Source organism: Chiloscyllium plagiosum, chromosome 17, assembly GCF_004010195.1.
Source record: "Chiloscyllium plagiosum isolate BGI_BamShark_2017 chromosome 17, ASM401019v2, whole genome shotgun sequence".
In the NCBI taxonomy this organism is placed as follows: Eukaryota; Metazoa; Chordata; class Chondrichthyes; order Orectolobiformes; family Hemiscylliidae; genus Chiloscyllium; species Chiloscyllium plagiosum.
Genome location: NC_057726.1, coordinates 1214996 through 1237070, shown reverse-complemented (window position 1 = coordinate 1237070; position 22075 = coordinate 1214996). Strand labels below are relative to the sequence as shown.

Genomic DNA, 22075 nt, shown 5'->3' with positions numbered 1-22075 from the left:
AGGAGCGGGAAGTGGAGGAGATGCAGTGGAGAGCATTGTCGATCATGTCTGGGGGGAAATTGCGGTCTTTGAAGAAGGAGGCCGTCTGGGTTGTTCGGTATTGGAACTGGTCCTCCTGGGAGCAGCTGCGGCGGAGACAAAGGAATTGGGATTATGGGATGGTGTTTTTACAGGGGGCAAGGTGGGAGGAGGTGTAGTCTAGGTAGCTGTGGGAGTTGGTCGGTTTACAGTAAATGTCCATGTTGATTCAGTCGTCCGCGATAGAAATGGAGAGGTCGAGGAAGGGGAGGGAGGAGTCTGAGACGATCCAGGTGAATTTGAGGTCGGGGTGGAAGGTGTTGGTAAAGTGGATGAACTGTTCAACCTCCTCGTGGGAGCACCAGGCAGCACTGATACAGTCATCCGGTTGTAATCTGAGGTAACCACCTTCGCTGTTCACTACACCTCCAATTTTGGTGTAATCTGCAAACTTAATAACCATATCTCCTATGTTCACTTCCAATCATTTGTATAAATGATGAAAAGCAGTGGATCCAGCACCGATCCTTGTGGAACTCCACTGGTCACAGGCCTCCAGTCTGAAAAACAACCCTCCTCCATCACTCTCTGTCTTCTACTTTCAAGCCAATTCTGTGTCCAAATGGCTAGTTCTGTCTCTATTCCATATGGTCTGACCTTGCTAACCAGTCTACCATGAGAACCTTGTCAAACACCTTACTGAAGTCCATATAGATCATGTCCACCGCTCTGCATTCATCAGTCCTCTTCGTTACTTCTTCAAAAAACTCAATTAGGTTAGTGAGACATGATTTCCCATGCACAAACCCATGTTGACTATCCCTAATCAGTCCTTGTACTTCCAAATACATGTAAATCATGTCCCTCAAGACTCTTGCCCATCAGCAATGCTAGGCTCACTAGTCTATAGTTCCGTGGTGTTTTCTTACCACCTTCCTTAAATAGTGGCACCACCTTAGCTAACCTCCAGTCTTCCTGCACCTCACCTGTGGTTATCGATGATACAAATATCTCAGCAAGGGGACCCAGCAATCCCTGCCCTCACTTTCCAGAGTTTTAGGATACACCAGCTCATGTACCAGGGATTTATCCACTTCATGCATTTTAAGACGTCCAGCACCACCATCTCTATAATATGCTGTCTAAAGAGACTGGTGAATTTCTGCAATGCATCTTATAGATTGTACACACTGTTGCCACTGAGTTTTGGTGGTAGGAGGAGTGAACATTTGTGGACACAATGCCAATCAAGTTGGTTGCTTTGTATTGGATGATGGGGTGTCAAGCTTCTTGACTGTTTTTGGATCTGTATCCACCAGGCAAGAGGGGAGTATTCCACCACACTCCTGATTTGTGCTTTTTTGATGACGGTAGGCTTTGGGGAGACAGGAAGTTAATTAGTCACTGATTATTAGTCTTTCACCTACTCTTGTAACAGTATTCGTATGACTAGTACGCTTGAGTTTATAGTCAATGGTAACCCCTAGAATGTTGACAGTAGGGTATTCAGTGATGGTGATACCATTGAGTGTTGGGAAATGTTCATTGCCTGGCATTTGTGACATGTGAATGTTGCTTGTCATTTGTCAGCCAAGCCTGGATCTTGGCCAGATCTTGATGCATTTGAACACAGACTGCTTCAGTATCTGAGGAGTCACGAATGGTGCTGAACATTGTGCCATCATCTGCAAACATCCCCACTTCTGACCTTCTGATGGACGGAAGGTCATTGTTGAAGCAGCTGAAGATGATTGGGCCTAGGACACTACCCTGAGGAAGTCCTACAGAGATGACCTGGAGCTGAAATAACTGATCTCCAATAACCTCAACCATCTTCCTACGTGCCAAGTATGACTCCAACAAGCAGAGAGTTGCCCCCGATACCCATTGATTCCAGTTTTGCTCGGGGTCCTTGATGCCACACTTGGTCAAATGCGGCCTTGATGTTAAGGGCAGTCACTCTCACCTCACTTGTTCATGTTTGGAATGTAGATATAATGACACAATACATCCCAATTGCCCCAATTTCTGTCACTGTCCCAGCCACTTCCCGAAATCTCCAATTTAATCCACAGGTTCCCAGCACTGAGTACTGATTTCGTTCTTTAAACATAATACTTAACTACAGTCCCCAATCAACTTCTCAACTGTAGCTGCACCACTCAGGTTCAAGACAGCCTGTCCACTCTTCCCCAGTAAACCTATCATCCATGGCCAGCCTCCATTTCCCCACACCAGTTGCACTGCAGCTTTCCTGGAGTTCATTAAAAAAAGGCTTTAGTTTATGTGAATCAGAATTCAGGAAGTCAGTTCTATTGAAGGTTCTTGGAATTGCCTGTTATACAGAATTTTGTCTTTGTAAGCTCAGTTGTGGGTGCATACAGTTTAAGGCATGACAGCATGAGGGGAAACGATGACCTAGCGTTATTATCTAGACTATTAATCTAGAGAGTCAGCTAATGTTCTGGGGACTTGGGTTCAAATCGCACCATGGCAGGTGATGGAATTTAATGTCTGGAATTAAGAATTACTATGAAACCATTACTGATTGTCATAAAAACCCTTCTGGTTCATGAATGTCCATGCAGAAATCTGCCAGCCTTATCTAGTCTGGCCTACATGTGACTCCCGAACCACAGCAATGTGGTTAACTTGCAACTGTCTCCTGAAGTGGCCTAACAGGCCACTCATAGAGTCATAGAGATGTACAGCACGGAAACAGACCCTTCAGTCCAACTCATCCATGCTGACCAGAAATCCCAATCCAAACTAGTCCCATTTGCCAACACTTGGCTCATATCTCTCTAAACCCTTCCTATTCATAGTCATAGAGTTAGATAGCACAGAAACAGGGTCTTCAGTCCAACTCATCCGTGCTGACTGGATATCCTAAACTGATCTCGTCCCATTTGCCAGTATTTGACCCATATCCCTCTGAACCCTTCTCATTCTGATGCCTTTTAAATGTTGCAATTGTATCCACCTCCAGCACCAACTCTGGAAGCTCGTTTGATTCACACGCCGCCCTCTATGTGAAAACGTTGCATCTTGGGTGCCTTTCAAATCTTTCCCTCTCACTTCAAACCTATGCCCTCTAAATTTGGATTCTGCTACCCTGGCAAAAAGACTTACTGTTCTCCCAATCCGTGCCCTTTGAGGTTTTATACTTTCTATAAGGTCACTCCTCCGCATCTGATGCTCCAGGGAAAAAGAAACCCCTGGCCTGTTCAGCCTCTCACCACAGTTCAAACCCTCCAATCTTGGAAACATCCTTGTATATCTTTTCTGAATATCTTTTCTGAACTGTTTTGAGTTTCTCAACATCCTTCCTATATTGTGGAGTCCAGAATTGAATGCAGTATTCTAAAAGTGGCCTCATCAATGTCTTAATGACGTTCCAACGCCTATACTCAATGCACTGACCAACAAAGGGAAGTGTGGCAAAGGCCACCTTCACCGCCTTATGTACCTGTGACTCCACTTTAAAGGAATCCTGCACCCCTAGGACTCTTTGTTCAGCAACATTCCCAAGGGCCGAACCATTAACTGTATAAGTCCTGTCCTGATTTGCCTTATTTAAATGCAACACATCACATTTATCTAAATGAAACTCCATCTGTCATTCCTTGGCCCAATGGCCCACCCAATCAAGGTGGGGAGATAACATTCTTCACTGTCCATGACACCACCAATTTTGGTGTAATCTGGAAACTTACTAGTCATGCTGCCTATATTCATATCCAAATTGTTTAAATAAAATGATGAAAAGTGGTGGATCCAGCAACAATCCTTGCAGTATACTGCTGGTCATAGGCCTCCAATCCGAGAAACAACCCTCCTCCTTCTCCTAGCTTCAAACCAGTTGTATATCCAAATGACTAGCTCCCCCTGGGATCTATGTAATGTAACCTTGCTAACCAGTCCACCCACAGAACCTCGTTAAAAGCCTTGCTGAAGGCATGTAGAAAATATCTACTGCTCTCTCTTCATCAATCATCTTTGTCACCTCTTTAAAAACACTCAATCACATTAGTGAGACACAATTTCCCACACACAGAGCCATATTGACTGTCCCTAATCAGTTCTTGTCTTTCCAAATGCATATAAATCCTGTCCCTCAGAATCCCCTCCAACAACTTAGCCACTACTGACGTCAGGCTCACTGGTCTATAGTACCTTGGCTTTTTCTTACAGACTTTCTTAAATAATGTCACCACATTAGCCAACCTCCAGTCCGCTGGCACCTGACCCATGGCTGTCAATGATATACATATCTCAGCAAGGGGCCCAGCAATCTCTTCCCTTGCTCCCCATAAGGTTCTGGGATACATTTGATTCGTGCCAGGGATTTATCTACCTGTATGCATTTTAAGAGCTCCAGCACCACCTGTTCTGTAGTATGATGTTTAATAATGAAGAATCGAATACTCAGTTCTTTAGGTGATACAGGAATTTTTAAAAAACCTGCATTTATGTTGTGCATTTGACCTGTCAGCTACATAGCAGATTACTGCAGGAAGTAAATTATTTTTGAAATTTAGCTCTCATTATGTAGGCAAATGAAGCAGCACAGCAAACAGAAATTACCATTTGATAACAAAACAGAAACTACTGGCAAAACTCAGCAGGTCTGGCAACATCTGTGGGAAGAAAGAAGAGTTTACATTTCAATCTGGTGACTCAGGTTTGAGTGGCACAGCTAAATATCAGCCAAGTATACTCGTTTGCTGTTACTCATTTAGTGCTGTGGGATCTATTCCATTTGTCTGAGTTGGCAGATTAGACCTTGGTTTCGCATGTAATGTCAAAGATAGCTTCTTCAACAGTGCAGCACTCCCATATGGTGCATTAGAATATCAACCTCTAATTTAATTGAAACTGATAGAATCCTTAGAGGCCCGATAGAGTGGAGGGTATATGTTACCACTAGTAGGAAAGACTAGAATCTAAGGGCACAGACTCAGAATGAAGGAATGACCCTGTGGAGCTGAGATGAGGAGAACTTTCTTTAGCCAGGAAGTGGTAAATCTGTGGAACTCATTGCCACACAAGGCTGTAGAGGCCAAGTCATTGAGTGTATTTAAGACAGAGATAGGTTCTTGATTAATAAGAGGATCAAAGGATATGGGGAGAAAGCAAAATAATGAAATTGAGAAACCTATCAGCCATGATTGAATGGTGGAGAAGACCCAGTGGACAGAATGGCCTAACTGCTCCAATATCTTATGGTCTTATGAGTTTCTTGATTGGGGCTTGAAACCATGACTGTCTCGGTCAAGTGGAAGTGTGTTGCTATATGCCAAGCTGATATTCTTTACAAAAGACACAAGCTTAAGATAGACCCAGTTGTGTACAGGATCTGTATAAGATTGAGATGAAGGAGCATGTCTCTTCACAGGAAAATATGTAAAGACTCAATGAACATGGAACAGTACAGTATAGCACAGGCCTTTCGGCCTTCGATGTTGTGCTGGCTTTTTATCCTATTCTAAGATCAGATTAACCTCCATACCCTTAAAATCTCTCTCTTTGGCCAAGTGTTTGGTCACCAATTCTAATATCTCTCCAAGTAGGTCTGTGCCAAATGTTATTTACTCACTTACCCATGAAAGGCATTTGTCATTGAACAATGTTAAAGTCTACACGTTCGGGCAAGTTGATCAGATGGAAGTGCCTCTCGTGCAGAATCAGGTATCTTTTCAGCAATGACACTTTGTGACAAATGTTCTATATTACACACAAGGATTGAATGTCTCGTTGGCACTGAATCCATGGTTTTGTTTTGATAGGTGAAGCCTGGAATGGAAGGCAAGGATGGAGAGCTGCTGGTTAAAGGAAATTCTGTGTTTCGAGAATATTGGAACAGAACGAAAGAAACACAGGAATCGTTTACATTGGATGGCTGGTTCAAGACAGGTACCATGTGGTATTACCTTGCTATGTAACCCTTCCATTGATCAATTGACCGGCATAGATCATCTAGAACTCAGCATGGAAATGAGACCAGGTATTAGTTACAATAGTAATTCAGGAGACATACATAATGTCATTTATAATGTACCACAGGTATCAGAGTGTTATAGTGGAGTATATCACAGTGTTACAATGGGCTATATCATTGTGTTACAATGAGGACTGTGGGGTACATCAGTGTGTTACAGAGCAGGGTGTGGTGTCAATCAGTGTTACAGTGAGATGAATTAGCTCATCAGAGTATGACAGTGAGATGAATGAGGAAATATCAGTGTGTTACAGTGTAAATTGTGGAGTATATCAGTGTTGCACTGATGGGGTACTTGGGGTGTTACAGTAAGGGATGTGGGGATCTGTCAGAGTATTACAGGGAGATGAGTTATATCAGATGCTTACAGTTAGTGGTGTGGGGTCTATCAATATTATAGTGAGAAGTGTGGGATATATCAGACTGTTACAGTGGATGGTAAGGAGCTTAGAAAGCGATACAGATAGGTCAAGTGAGTGGACAAAGATCTTGCTCCTCCTGCAATATGTGGGAAATCAGGGACACTTCTCTGTTCATGGTGACCATATTCCCATATCAGCTGCAATTTTTGGAGCTGCGGTTGGACTCACTATGAGGCACACAAGAGGCCGAGAATGTCGTGGATAGAACATTTATTGAGCTGGTCACAGCACCAGTAAGGGCTGCACAAACAGAAGAGTTGGGTGACCACCAGGAAGGTGAGTAAACGTGGTTCGGCAGTGCAGGAGATTCCTGTGGCTGTTTCTCTCTCAAACAAATATACCGTTTTAGATACCGTTGAGATGGCCTCTCAAGAGAAGGCAGCAGCCACATCAGTGGCACCACAGCTGGACTGTTGTATAGAAAAGAGAGTTGAAATGTGGGCGAACAACAGAGATAGGGGACTGTATAGTCAGGAGGACAGATAGCTGTTTCTCTGTTTGTGAACAAGACTCCAGGATGGTGTGTTACCTCCCTGGTGCTAGGATCAAGCATGTCTCTGAGTGGACACAGAATATTCTGAAGGGAGAGGGTGGGTAGCCAGAGGTTGTGGTCCATACTGGTACTAACAAAATAGGCAGAAAGATCATAGAGATGTACAGCATGTAAAACGGACTGTTCGGTCCAACTCACCCATGCCGACCAGATATCCCAACCTAATTAGTCCCATTGGTCAGCACTTGGCCCCTATCCCTCTAAACTCTTCCTATTCATATACCCATCCAGATGCCTTTTAAATGTTGCAATTGTACCAGCCTCCACCACTTCCTCTGGCAGCCCATTCCATACACGTACCACCCTCTGCATGAGAAAGTTGCCCCCTAGGTCCCTTTTATGTCTTTCCCCTCTCACTCTAAACCTATGTTCTCTAGTTCTGGACTCCCCATCTTAGGGAAAGACTTTGTCTGTTTATCCTATCCATGTCCATTTCGATTTTATAAACCTCTGAGGTCACCCCTCAGCCTCCAACTCTCCAAGGAAGACAACTCCAGCCTGTTCAGCCTCTCCCTGTAGTTCAAATCCTCCAACCCTGGCAATATTCTCGTAAATATTTTCTGAACCCTTTCAAGAACCTTTCATGACCTCCCAACTCCTGTACTCAATACTCTGACCAATAAAGGAAAGCATACCAAACACCGCCTTCACTATGCTATCCACCTCTGACTCCACTTTCAAGGAGCTATGAGCCTGAACTCCAAGGTCTCTCTGTTCAGCAAACTCCCTAGGACCTTACCATTAAGTGTATAAGTCCTGCTAAGATTTGCTTTATCAGAGAGAGATAAGGAACATGCAAAGAGAGTTCAAGGAGTTCGGTAGGAAGTTGAAAATTAGAACTTCTAGGGTTGTAATCTTGGGATTACTTCCTGTGCCATGTGCCAGTAATAGAGAAGATAGTACAGTTAAATATGTGGCTGAAGAGCTGGTGTGAGGGGGAGGGGTTCAGGTATGCGGATCATTGGGATGTCTTTTGGAGTAGTTGAAACTTGTACAAGAAGGATCAGTTGCATCTAAACTGGAGGGGCCCCAATATCCTGGCAGGGAGATTTGCTCGGCCTAGCCAGAAGGGTTTAAACTAGTGTTGCAAGGGGACAGGAACCAGAGCAGTAAAAAGACCGAGGAGGAGTCAGAGACTGAGGCGATTAGGCAAGATTTAGGATGCATAGGATGAGAAAGGAAACTGCAGGGGATGGACACAATTGAACTGTGGAGCGTGTCCTTGCAAAGTATGTACCTGCCAGGCACGGAAGAAATGGTCAAGTGAGGGAGTCGTGGTTTACTAAGGAAGTTGAATCTTCTGTCAAGAGGAAGAAGGAGGCATGTGTAAAGATGAGACGTGAAGGCACAGTTAGGGTACTTGAGAGTTACCAGTTAGCCAGGAAACATCTAAAGAGAGCTAAGAAAAGCCAGGAGGGCACATGAGAAGTCTTTGACAGGCAGAATCAGGGAAAACCTGAAAGGTTGCTATAGGTGTGTCAGGAATAAAAGAATGACTAGAGTAAGATTAGGGCCAGTCAAGGACAGTAGTGGGAAGTTGCATGTGGAGTCCGAAGAGAGAGAAGAGGCACTAAATGAATATTTTTCATCAGTATGCACACAGGATAAAGACAATGTTGTTGAGGAGAATATTGCGCTATAGGCTATTAGATTAGACGGGATTGAGATTCATAAGGAGGTGTTAGCAATTCTGGAAACTGTAAAAATAGATAAGTTCCCAGGCCTGATGGGATTTATCCTAGGATTCTTTGGGAAGCTAGGAAGGAGATTGCCGAACCTGTGGCTTTGATCTTTATGTCGTCATTGTCTACAGGAATAGTACCAGAAGACTGGAGGATAGCAAATGTTCCCTTGTTCAAGAAGGGGACAATAGATAATAGACAATAGGTGCAGAAGTAGGCCATTCTGCCCTTCGAGCCTGCACCACCATTCAATATGATCATGGCTGATCATCCTTAATCAGTATCCTGTTCCTGCCTTATCTCCATAACCCTTGATTCCACTATTCTTGAGAGCTCTATCCAACTCTTTCTTAAATGAATCTGGGGCAGAGCATTCCACACAGCCACCACTCTCTGGGTGAAGAAGTTTCTCCTCATCTCTGTCCTAAATGGTCTACCCCGTATTTTTAAACTGTGTCCTCTGGTTCGGCACTCACCCATCAGCGGAAACATGTTTCCTGCCTCCAGAGTGTCCAATCCTTTAATAATCTTATATGTCTCAATCAGATCCCCTCTCAGTCTTCTAAACTCAAGGGTATACAAGCCCAGTCGCTCCAGTCTTTCAGCGTAAGGTAGTCCCGCCATTCCAGGAATTGACCTTGTGAACCTACGCTGCACTCCCTCAATAGCCAGGAGAGGAGAGACAACCCTTGTAATTATAGACCAGTAAGTCTTTCTTATGTTGTAGGCAAAGTTTTGGAAAGGATTATAAGAGAGAGAATTTATAATAATCTAGAAAGGAATAATTTAAATAGGGATAGTCAACATGATTTTGTGAAGGGTAGGTCATGCCTCACAAACCTTATTGAGTTCTTTGAGAAGGTGATCAAACAGGTGGATGAGGGTAAACAGTTGATGTGATGTATATGGATTTCAGTAAGGTGTTTGATAAGGTTCCCCACGATAGGCTATTGCACAAAATACGGAGGCATTGGATTGAGGCTGATTTAGTGGATTCGACCAGAAACTAGCCAGCTGAAAGAAGGCAGAGGGTGGTGTTTGATGGGAAATGTTCATCCTGGAGTTTAGTTACTTGTGGTATACCGCAAGGATCTGTTTTTGGGCCACTGCTGTTTGTTGTTTTTATAAATGATCTGGATGAGGATGTAGAAGGATGGGTTAGTAAATTTGTGGATGACAGTAAGGTTGGTGGAGTTGTGGGTAGTGATGAAGGTTGTTGTAAGTTACAGAGGGACATGTATAAGCCGCAGAGCTGGACTGCGAGGTGGTAAATGGGGTTTAATGCGGAAAAGTGTGAGGTAATTCACTTTGGAAGGAGTAACAGGAATGCAGAGTACTGGGTTAATGGTAAGATTCTTAGTAGTGTCGATGAGCAGAGAGATCTCAATGTCCATGTACATAGATCCTTGAAAGTTGCCACCCAGGTTGATAAGGTTGTGAAGGTGTATGGTATGTTAGCTTTGATTGGTAGAGGGATTGAGTTTAGGAGCCATGAGGTCATGTTGCAGCTGTACAAAACTCTTGGAGTATTGCGTGCAGTTCTGGTCACTGCATTATAAGGAGGATGTGGAAGCTTTGGAAAGGGTGCAGAGGAGATTTACTAGGATGTTGCCTGGTTTAGAGGGAAGGTCTTATGAGGAAAGGCTGAGGGACATGAGGCTGTTTTCATTAGAGAAGAAGTGACTTAATAGAGGCTTACAAGATGATCAGAGGGTTAGATAGGGTGGACAGGGAGAGACTTTTTCCTCAAATGGCGATGGCTAGCATGAGGGGACCAAGTTTTAAATTGAGGGGTGATAGAGATAGGACAGATATCAGAGGTATTTCTTTACTCAGAGAGTAGTAAGGGCATGGAATGTCCTGCCTGCAACAGTAGTGGACTCACCAACTTTAAGGCCATTTAAATGGTCATTGGATAAACATATGGATGAAAATAGAATAGTTTAGATTAGCTTTGACAAAGGGTCAGTTAGACTCAAAACGTCAGCTCTTTTCTCTCCTTCCAGATGCTGCCAGACCTGCTGAGATTTCCAGCATTTTCTCTTTAGTGTAGATTAGATGGTTTCAAAGGTTGGCCCTAGGTTGGTTTCAAAGGTCTGTGACCAGTGGTGTTCCATAGACACCATTGCTGGGACCTCTCAGAGAGTCAGAGAGTCCTTCGGCACAGAGACAGACCCTTTGGCCAAACTGGTCCATGATGGCCAAAATGTCCATCCACACTGACCCCATTCCCCTGCATTTGGCCCATAGCTTTTTAACTCTTTCCTATCCATGTATTTGTCCAAATGCCTTTTAAATGTTGTTAATGTACCTGCCTCAACCACTTCCACTGGCAGCTCATTCCATATGTGTACCACCCTGTGTGTAAAAATAAGTTGTCCCTCAGGTTCCCTTTTATTCCTTCCCCCCTAACCTTAACGTGATGCCCTCTAGAACATAGAACATAGAAGAATACAGCGCACCGTGATGCCCTCTAGTCCTTGATCCCCCAACCCTGGGGAAAAGACTGAGTGCATTCACCCTATCTATGCCTCTCATGATCTTATATACCTCTATATGGTCCCCCCTCAGTCTCCTACGCTCTAAAGAAAAACGTTGTGGTTTGTCCAACCTCTCCCTGTAACTCAGACCATTGAGTCCAGGCAACATCCTCATAAATTTCTTCTGCACTCTTTCCAGTTTATAACATCCTTCCTATAACGAGGCGATCAATACTGAACACAGTACTTCAAGTGCGGCCTCACCAACGTCCTGTACAACTGTAACATAACTTCCCCACTTCTACACTCAGTGCCCTGACTGATGAAGGCCTTCTTCACTGCCCTGTCTACCTGTGACTTCACTTTCAAAGAACGGTGCACCTGAACTCCAAGGTCCCTCTGTTTCACTACACTCCTTAAAGCCCTACCATTCACCATGAAAGTGCAACCTTGATTTGATTTTCTAAAATGCAAGACCTCACACTTATCTATATTGAACTCCATTTGCCATATCTCGGCCTAATTCCCAGCTGATCAAGATCCTGCTGCAATTTCTGATAACCTTCCTCACTGTCCACGATATCACCTATTTTACTGTCATCAGCAAACTTACTAATCATGCATTGTACATTCTCATCCAAATCATTGATATAGATAAAAAACAGCAATGGGCCCAGCACCAACTCCTGAGGCACTCCATTAGTCACAGGCCTCCAGTCCGACAGGTGTCTTTCCATTATTACCTTCTACTTTCCTACCATCAAGTTAACTGTGTAACCAATAGCCAGCTCACCCTGGTTTCCATGTGGTCTGATCTTCCAGAGCAGCTTACCAAGTGGAGCCTTACTGAAATCCAATTAGACTATGTCTACTGCCCTGCCCTTATCAACCTGGTCATTTCGTCAAAGTACTCTAACAAAATTGAGGCATGATCTCCCACTTACAAAACCATGCTGACTACTACTAATCAAACCCTGTCTTTCCAAATGTATATATATCTTATCCCTCAGAATTTTCTCAAGTAACTTACTTGAGGCACAGTGGTTAGCACTGCAGCCTCACAACATCAGGGACCCAGGTTTGATTCCAGCCTTGGGCGACTGTCTGCGTGGAGTTTGCACATTCTCCCTGTGTCTGCGTGGATTTCCTCCCACACTCCAAAGACGTACAGGTCAAGTGGATTGGCCATGCTAAATTGCCTGTAGTGTTAAGTACATTAGTCAGAGGGAAATGGGTCTGGGTAGGTTGCTCTTTGGAGGGTCGGTGTGGACTTGTCAGGCTGAAGGGCCTATTTCCACACTGTGGGGAATCTAATGTCTACCTCCTACAGTGTTAGGCTTGCTGGTTTATAGTTCCCAGACTTTTCTTTGCAGCCCTTCTTGAAAAACGGCACAACATTTGCTACCCTCCAGCCTTCCAGGACCTCACCCGTGGCTAATGACAATGCAGAAATATCAGCCAAGGCCCCCGCAATTTCTTCTGAAGCCTCTTGCAGTGTTGTTGGATATCTCTGGTCAGGACCAGGAGATTTATCCACCTTCATACATTCTAATACATCCAACACCACCTCTACTGTGATATGGACTGTCCCCAAGATATGACCACTAACTTCCTGAGTCTGCATGTCTTTCTCCATGGTAAACACAGAGGAGAAATATTCACTGAGGACCTCACCCATCTCCTGTGGTTCCAAACATGTTCACTTTGGTCCATGAAGGGTCCCATTGTCTCTCTAGTTATCCCTTTTCCTTTAATATCCTTAAAGTACCTCTTCGGATTCACCCCAGTCTTCTCAGCCAAGGCTAGCTCGTCACCCCTTTTCACGCTTCGGATTTCCTCTTTCAGTAAACTCACTATCCCTGTGTACCTCCAGGGATTCCCTTGATCCCAGCTGCCTGTACCTGAGCCACACCTCCTTTTTCTGGTCCAAGCCTCAATGTCTCTTGTCATTCAGGGTTCTCTGTTCCTTCACCCTCACAAGAACGCATAGACTAGCTCACTTTTAAAGGCCTCCCACTTGCCAGAGGTCCCTTTGCCTTCAAACAAGCTCCTCCAATCAACCCCTGCAAGCTCCTGTCTAGTTCCATCAAAATTCGCCTTACTCCAATTTAGAACTTGAATCTGTGGACCAGTTTTGTCACTTTCCATAACTATTGTTTGTAATATGTAATGATTTGGAGGAAAATGTAGGTGAATATATTCAATGACTTAGCCTCCGCAACCTCCTGTGTTACAGAATTCAACTGTTACTACCATTTGAGTGAAGAAATTGTCCTCCTTTGTCCTAAATGGTCTATTCTGTATCCTGAGACTGTGTTCATTCGCCGTGGACTCCCAGTCAGGGAAAGCAGCAGAATGTATTAGTATCTATTACTTCCACTAAGGCTGAGAGAAGCACCAAACACGCTGTTATTTACTAAAGCCTGTGACATGCTCTCGCACAACACAAGGCACAGGCCTGAAGTTCCTGTGAACTGGTAGCCAATGTTTGTATTCTCACTACATGGAAGGTGTGAATTGGGGATTGGTGAATGGGATGAGCCTGTGGGAGTCTGTCAAGTCCGATGTATGAATGGCTTGCACCACCTTGAATGCGAGTTGATTTGTAAGTCAGTGAGTGGATGTGTGATATCATCCCACATTCAAATGAAGGAGGCTGATAGCAGGGTCAGACTCACCTCGACATTTCTCGAACTTTACCTCTGGAGTCCCCCAAGGACCAATCTTTGATATCGTGGGGAAATTAGCATCAGGTTCTAAATGAAAGTTTAGCACACCCAGCCTACCTCATCACTACCTTTCTAAACCCCTCCAGTACCTCTGAAATCACTCTGTCTGTCTGACAATAGATTCAGATTTGGCCAAAAGGCCATAAGACATAGGAGTGGAAGTAAGGCCATTCAACCCATCGAGTCCACTCCACCATCAATCATGGCTGATACGCCACTTACCCGCATTCTCCCTGTATCCCTTAATTCTTTGCAAGATTAAGAATTTATCAATTTCTGCCTTGAAGACATTTAACGTCCCGGCCTCCACTGCACTCCGAGGCAATGAATTCCACAGGCCCACCACTCTCTGGTTGAAGAAATGTCTCCGCATTTCTGTTCTAAATTGACCCCCTCTAATTCTAAGACTGTGCCCACGGGTCCTAGTATCCCCACCTGACGGAGACAAATTCCCAGCATCCACCCTTTCTAAGCTATGTATTATCTTGTAAGTTTCTGTTAGATCTCCCCTCAACCTTTTAAACTCCAATGAATACAATCCCAGGATCCTCAGCCATTCATCGAATGTTAGGCCTACCATTCCAGGGATCATCCGTGTGAATCTCCGCTGGACACGCTCCAGTGCCAGTCTGTCCTTCCTGAGGTGTGGGGCCCAAAACTGGACACAGTATTCTAAATGGGGCCTAACTAGAGCGTTATAAAGTCAGTAGCATATCACTGCTTTTACATTCCAACTCTCTTGAGATAAATGACAACATTACATTTGCTTTCTTAACCACGGACTCAACCTGCAAGTCAATCTTTCGAGAATCCTGAACTAGCACTCCCAAATCTCTTTGTACTTCGGCTTTAGGAATTTTCTCACTGTTTAGAAAATAGTCCATCCCTGTATTTTTTTTCCGAAGTGCAAGACCTTGCATTTGCTCACGTTGAATTTCATCAGCCATTTCTTGGACCATTCTCCTAAACTGTCTAAATCTTTCTGCAGCCTCCCCACCTCCTCAGAACTACCCATGTGTCCACCTAACTTCGTATCATCGGCGAACTTCACCAGAATGGCCCCAGTCCCTTCGTCCATATATAAACTGAACCCTGCGGAACACCACTTATCAGACCACTTATCAGCTGCCATTCCAAAAATGAACCTTTTATCCCAACTCTCTGCCATCTGTCAGACAGCCAATCCTCAATTCATGCCAGTAGCTCACCTCAAACACCATAGGCCCTCACCTTACTCAGCAGCCTCCCGTGAGGCACCTCATCAAAGGCCTTTTGGAAGTCTAGATAGATAACATCCACTGGGTTTCCCTGGTCTAACCTACTTGTTACTTCTTCAAAGAATTCTCTCAGGTTTGTCAGGCATGACTTCCCCTTACTAAATTCATGCTGACTTATTCTAATTTGACTCTGCACTTCCAAGAATTTAGAAATCTCATCCTTAATGATGGATTGTCGAATTTTACCTACAACCGAGGTTAGAGTAATCGGCCTATAATTTTCCATCTTTTGTCTTGATCCTTTCTTGAACAAGGGGGTTACAACAGCGATTTTCCAATCATCTGGGACTTTCCCTGACCCCAGTGAGTTTTGAAACATTACAACCAACGCGTCCGCTATTTCTTCAGCCACCTCCCTCAGAACGCTAGGATGTAGCCCATCGGGGCCAGGAGGTTTATCAATTTTTAGACCTTTTAGCTTTTGTAATGCTACGATACTCATCTCTGCCTCTGACTATCCTTAATTGTTGGGGTATTACTCATGTCTTCCACTGTGAAGACTGACACAAAGTATTTATTAAGTTCTTCAGCTATTTCCTGATCTCCTATCACGAGCCTTCCTGCATCAATTTGGAGCGGCCCAATTTCTACTTTTGCCTCTCGTTTGTTTCTTATGTATTGAAAGAAACTTTTACTAACACTTCTAATATTACTGGCTAGTGTACCTTCATATTTGATCCTCTCCTTCCTTATTTCCCTCTTTGTTATCCTCTGTTTGTTTTTGTAGTCTTCCCAATCTTCTGATTTCCCAGTGCTCTTGGCCACTTTATAGGCTCTATTTTTCTGTTTAATTTCACCCCCCTCAGCTCATGACACAGCACTAAGTCCAGATTGGCCTGCTCCCTTGTGGGCTCTATCACAAGCTCATCCAAAATGCCATTCTGTAAACGTTCCATAAATTCCCTTTCTTTGGATCCACTGGCAACATTATTCAACCAGTCAATTTGCATATTGAAGTCCTCCATTATCACCGTGACCTTGTCTTTCTGACACGCCCTATCTATTTCCTGGTACATCTTGCACCCCTGGTCCTGACCACTGCAAGGTGGTCTGTACACAACTCCCATTATGGTTTTTCTTTTGCCTTTATGGTTCCTCAACTCCACCCACACAGACTCCATATCATCTGACCCGATATCATTTAATGCCATAGATTTAATTTCATTCTTAACTAACAAGGCAAACCTGCCCCCTGTGCCCACCTCCCTGTCTTTTCAATAAGTTGTAAATCCTTGGATGTTTAACTGCCAGTCCTGAATCCCCTGCAACCACGTCTCTATGATGCCTACCACATCATAGCCATTTACAATGATTTCTGCTGGTAATTCATCTACTTTGTTACCAATACTACAAGCATTCAGGTAAAGCACATTAATGCTAATTTTCTTAACCTCATAATTTCCATCACCTCTAGTAAGGGCGGCATGGTGGTACAGTGGTTAGCGCTGCTGCCTCACAGCGCCAGAGACCCGGGTTCAGTTCCCGCCTCAGGCGATTGACTGTGTGGAGGGGTATGGGTGGGTTACGCTTCGGCGGGTCGGTGTGGGCCAAAGGGCCTGTTTCCACACTGTAATGTAATGTAATCTAATCTAATATGTCTTAAGTTATCCTTCCTTTATGCTTCATTCCTAGTCTGCCTTGAACTTAAACCCTGCACACATGCTAACCTGCTGCTTATCTTTCTACTTGACTCCATAATCCCTGTTGCTTTCCCTTTCACTCCCCCCCCCCCCCCCCGACTCACAAGTTTAAAGTCCGAATGACCACTCTATTTATCATTTTCGCCAGAATACTGTTTCCATATCTGTTCAGGTGGAGACCGTCCCATCGGTGCAGATCCCTCCGGTTCCAAAACTGATGCCAATACCCCATGAAATGGAATCCCTCTTTCCCACACCTATCTCTTAGCCACGTGTTCACTTCCCTAATTTTCTTATCCCTATGCCAATTAGCATGTGGCTTGGGCGATAATCCAGAGATTATGACCCTTGAGGACCTGTTCAATTTCCTTCCTAGTCCCCAGACAGGTCGTCCTTTGTAGCCGTGCCTATATTGTTAGTGCCAACATGGACCACAACAGCTGGATCCTCTCCCTCCTGCTCCAATATCCTTTCAAGCTGGTTGGAGATGTCCTGCACCCTGGCACCGGGTGGGCAACACACCATGTGGGACTCCTGATCCAGCTCACAAAGGATACTATCTGTCCCCCTAATTATAGAATACCCTAATCCCCGACAACAACTACTTGGTTGTATGTTAAGTCTCTCCTGTTAGAATGACCATGATAGTTTCACTTCTTTCATATGTAAATAACAAAACTTTTTTTAAAAGTTACATTCTCAGGTTAACTGTAACAATTGGTGTCAGTGCAGATAAGATGTTGAGATGTTGAAGGTGTTAGCCCCCTGTGTTCCCTGACTGTGCCATAATGTTTAGACTGATTCTAAACTAAAAAGTGAGTTTTTCCTGTGTTAGTTTTCTCTTTCAGAAGTTACTGGGTAACCTGCTGAACATTTCCAGCATGAGCAACACTTGTTTTCCTACCCACCAATTTAAAATGTCAGAAGTCTGGAATCCCAGTTCAGTTGGAAAAGATATTGAGATATGAGAGCTATGAGGACATGTAGAATTGAAAGGTGACTTAATTTTGTATTTACAGCTTGGGATGTAGGTGATTTTTCAGTTTGGTTCAAATGACAAGCAGCATGTGTGTGGGCACAGTAATTATTTAAAAAGCTCAGGTCTTGAAATGAATGTTTTTCATACTGTGCAGGCAGGAATTGTGCTTAATTGCTTCCTAGGAGAAAGGACAGTGGAATGATAACCCTTTGTCACAGACCACTAGTAATGGAACTCTTAAAACATTCAAAAATGTGCAATGCAGCGAAATTCACCCATGTACTCCCCCAAGTCTGATTCTCCTGGAGAGACACACTGTAAGCTGAGCAATTACATCAACCTAACTTGCACAGAAGAGAGGAATAGAAGGACCTTGGGGTGATTGTCCACAAAATCCTGAAGGTGGCAGGGCAGCTTAATCGAGTAGTTACGATGATATATGAGACACTTTCCTCCATAACCTTTCAACCTATCACTAATGTCTGATACAACTGCAACAACACCTCCCTGCTCTTTTACTCTGTTCCTTTGGCAATAAACTCCAGAATTCCATTTACCTTCCTGATTACCTGCTGAACCTGCATCCTCGTTTGCTGTGATCCATAAGGATGGAGCGCTTTGAAGAGAGATTGGATCTTGAGGAGGGTGGCTGCTAATAGAGGCGTATAAGATTGAGGGCCGTGGACAGGGTGGATCCAAAGCTGCTGTTCTCCTTAGTTGAATGAGAAAGAACGTTTTAAAAATGAGAATTTGAAAGAGTGGCTGCAGTTTTGACAGAAAATGATCTGATCGCAATTGAACAAACTGTAATCAAAGTTTAGATCCCAGACAACATGAAGCCGAGGGTATGTACTGATGCAGCTCTTATTAGAAACAAGACGTTGATCGGTCTGTGGACTAGGGACAGTTAGCAATGAGACCTTTTGCTTGCCAGCAATTGTGTGATTGGCTCTTGGGTGGCTGAGCAACTTGAGCTGGGAGCAAATTAGTTAGATTGAGAGAGAACGAAAGAAAAGCATTTTGCGGATATTTATTCAGACCAGAAACTGTCTGTTGTCTCAGTCAAAAACACAGTTTAAACCTGAAAGAAAGTTATCTTTCCTGCAGCATTTGTTGTGAGCTGTGACTTTCTGAATTGGTAATTCAGAGACACTGTTGAAGTGAATTACTTACTCTGTACCGCTTATAAACTACTAGAAGCTTTCAGAAAAGTACAATAGAAAGCCATATCTGGCCAGATGGAGAAGGATCATCTCAGCATTGAAACGGGGAAGCAAATACTATGGAACTGACTTTCCAGTTTTTCTACCTCTGCCAGTAAAGTATTTCTCCCTTTGTTTGTCTGTGTGTATCTAAGGGGGAATTTATAAGGAGGTTAGAGTTTTAGTTAGTTGTATTATATGCCAATGGCTTTTATCTGTTCAGTTGTAGTTGTTGTGTCATTACTTGTGATAAATAATGATTCTTAGAGTCATGCAGCATGGAAACTGGCCCTTCGGCCCAACCTGTCCCTGCCAACCAGGTTTCCTAAACTGAGCTCATCTGATTTGCCTGCATTTGGCCCATATCCCTCTAAACCTTTCATGAATGTTGCTGCTGCTGCCACATAAGAAATGCTCAGCAAAATGAGTGCTTTTGATCATTAAATGCATATAACAATTAGTCAATGTTAGCATTAAATCATCAGAAACAATTATTAATGAAATGGTGTACAGTTGGCAGGTTTTTTTGTGCATGATAATTTAGTGCATTTAGAGCCTTCAAAGATGTGTGTATCAGCATCCTTACACCAAAACCAACACTGCCAATCCTTACACCAAAACAAACAATGCCAATTTTGGGAGTCTCCTCAAAGCTCTAATAGTTAACGCTCAATGGATATTAAGTGATTCCTTCATCAATAAAAACCATATTCTATTTCTGAGAATACTTGCACCTTTAATGGAATAGTGTGAAAGTGATACTGATAGGATTAACTATACTTTGTGAGAAAATCTTAGTGTATGAAAGTGTTCTATAATTAGTTATAATCAGAGAGATTAAAAAGTCCATGATTAGTCATACAAACCAAAATCTCAAATTGCTGTTTAATTCTTTGACCCTTCCTTCATAATCATAATTGTATAAAGTTAAGCTGTGCTAATAGATTATCACATTATTCACAATTATTAAAATGTTAATGTTTAAAGAAATGTGATTATCACTTTCATCCATGTAACTTTAATAATTTATAAAAGGTGACATTTTGTTACTAATTAGCTAACACTCACCGAAAAACCAAGCTACAATTCCAACTATTTAAACTACATATATAGTTTGCTGTGAAACCACCATAAAAACTGTGTTGATATCAAACATGGACAAATAATCTCTTAATCCCATTGCCTGGTTAATGCCTGCACATTAATGAACTGAAACAGTTTTAAAAAGTGACCAAAAGCACTGATTTTAATTTGTACACAGGAAATCATCTGATCCATGTAGAGTGGGCAAAGATCATGAAATTGACATGTATTAAACAAAAAAACAGACACTGCACCGAAATTAATGTTTTACCAAGGATAAATGAAACTAATCAGCCAGCCTTTTCCTCCAAAGTCGGCCAAGAGTCCTTACCTCCATTTTGAATTACAGCATTATGAAAATCTCCACTTGAAGATAAAACATTGTCTACAATGAATAAGCAAGGAAAAATAAACTCCAGAGGACTGATTTACAAAAGAGCTGCTTTTGGAGAACAATTTCTCTTTAGCAGCAGCAGAAGTTACAAAACCGAACAGAACCAAAAATGGCTTTTACGATGGAAAGAGCTCAGTTATAACAGTGACTAGAAAGAGACATCAGGAAGATGATTACAATATTCGCAACTGCCAATGGTGCATGTTGCTTGTGAGAGAGTGAGCTCAGTTGACTGCATGAGGGCCACATGTTTGATGTAATACCCTTATTACTTTCAACATCTGCAAATAAAATTTAATTCAAGAAAACCTTGTAATTGGTTAATTGCTTACAGTTGATAGATACAGTAAAAACAGTTGATAGATTTTAATTCAAGAAATATAAAGCCTAGTACTAAAGTAAACTTAAATCTTATTTGAGGCCAACCAACCAACCAATCTAGGAGGTTAGAAAAATTGGTGAACTGGTCCATGTGTTCTCACTGGGTCCCAAAATAATCTCTCAGGCTGCAGGATAATGCCATTCCAGAAGAAACTGCCTAATGACTGAAATTCCAGCATGTTAAATCAGATTAGATAAAATTTAGCTAATAAATCGTGCTCAAACCTTGGAAGTCTGCTCTTTCAAGAACTTCATTAATAATTATTGTTCTATACACATTTATTGCAGGTGACACAGTAGGAGCAGTAAAGTTATTAGCAGTAAGAATATTAAATACTGGTCAGGCAGGGAACTGCTGGTACATTCCACGAGACAGTGGCATTTTAGTGGAATGCCCTCAACATTTACAGAAAATGTTGCTGAATTTTAAGCAAAAATCATAAGAAAACCCAAATTGAGTTTTGAGTGATTTTTTTTGGCGCTGGTTTTTAAAGACGTTGTCAAAAGATGCCAGTCCTAACCACAAACAGGTCGCAGACCGAGGGTGAGGCAAATGCAATTCCATTTATCTGTTGGCCTTAGAGGTAGTGTCAAAGATGAAGATGGCACATTTGGCACAAGGAAACCAATAGGCACATTTTGAAATAAATTGAATACATAGAGTCATAGAGATGTACAGCATGGAAACAAACCCTTCGGTACAACCCATTCATGCCCACCAGATATCCCAACCCAATCTAGTCCCATCTGACAGCACACGGCCCATATCCCTCCAATCCCTTCCTATTCATATACCCATCCAAATGCCTCTTAAATGTTGCAATTGTACCAGCCTCCACCACTTCCTCTGGCAACTCATTCCATATACATACCACCCTCTGCGTGAAACAGTTGCCCCTTAGGTCCCTTTTAGATCTTTCCCCTCTCTCCCTAAACCTATGCCCTCTAGTTCTGAACTCCCCCCACCCCAAGAAAAAGACTTTGCCTATTTACCTTAACCATGCCCCTAATAATTTTGTAAATTAGATTAGATTAGATTAGATTACTTACAGTGTGGAAACAGGCCCTTTGGCCCAACAAGTCCACACTGCCCCGCCGAAGCGCAACCCACCCATAGCCCTACATTGGCGGCACGGTGGCACAGTGGTTAGCACTGCTGCCTCACAGCGCCAGAGACCCGGGTTCAATTCCTGACTCAGGCGACTGACTGTGTGGAGTTTGCACGTTCTCCCCG

The 22075-nt window shown here is 43.1% G+C and overlaps 1 protein-coding gene across 8 annotated transcripts in view; it reads left to right on the top strand.

Annotated features, from left to right (window-relative positions):
• Positions 1–22075, top strand: part of acsf3 (acyl-CoA synthetase family member 3) — a 71828-nt gene that overhangs the window by 39777 nt on the left and 9976 nt on the right. For 7 of the 8 annotated variants that reach the window (XM_043706479.1, XM_043706478.1, XM_043706480.1 and 4 more), the window contains exon 7: positions 5808–5934. In XM_043706479.1, the coding sequence (XP_043562414.1) occupies positions 5808–5934 (127 nt within the window). Of the gene's footprint in view, positions 1–5807; positions 5935–17637; positions 17799–22075 lie in introns of all 8 variants that reach the window. The other variant, XR_006314063.1, reaches the window with a different exon arrangement.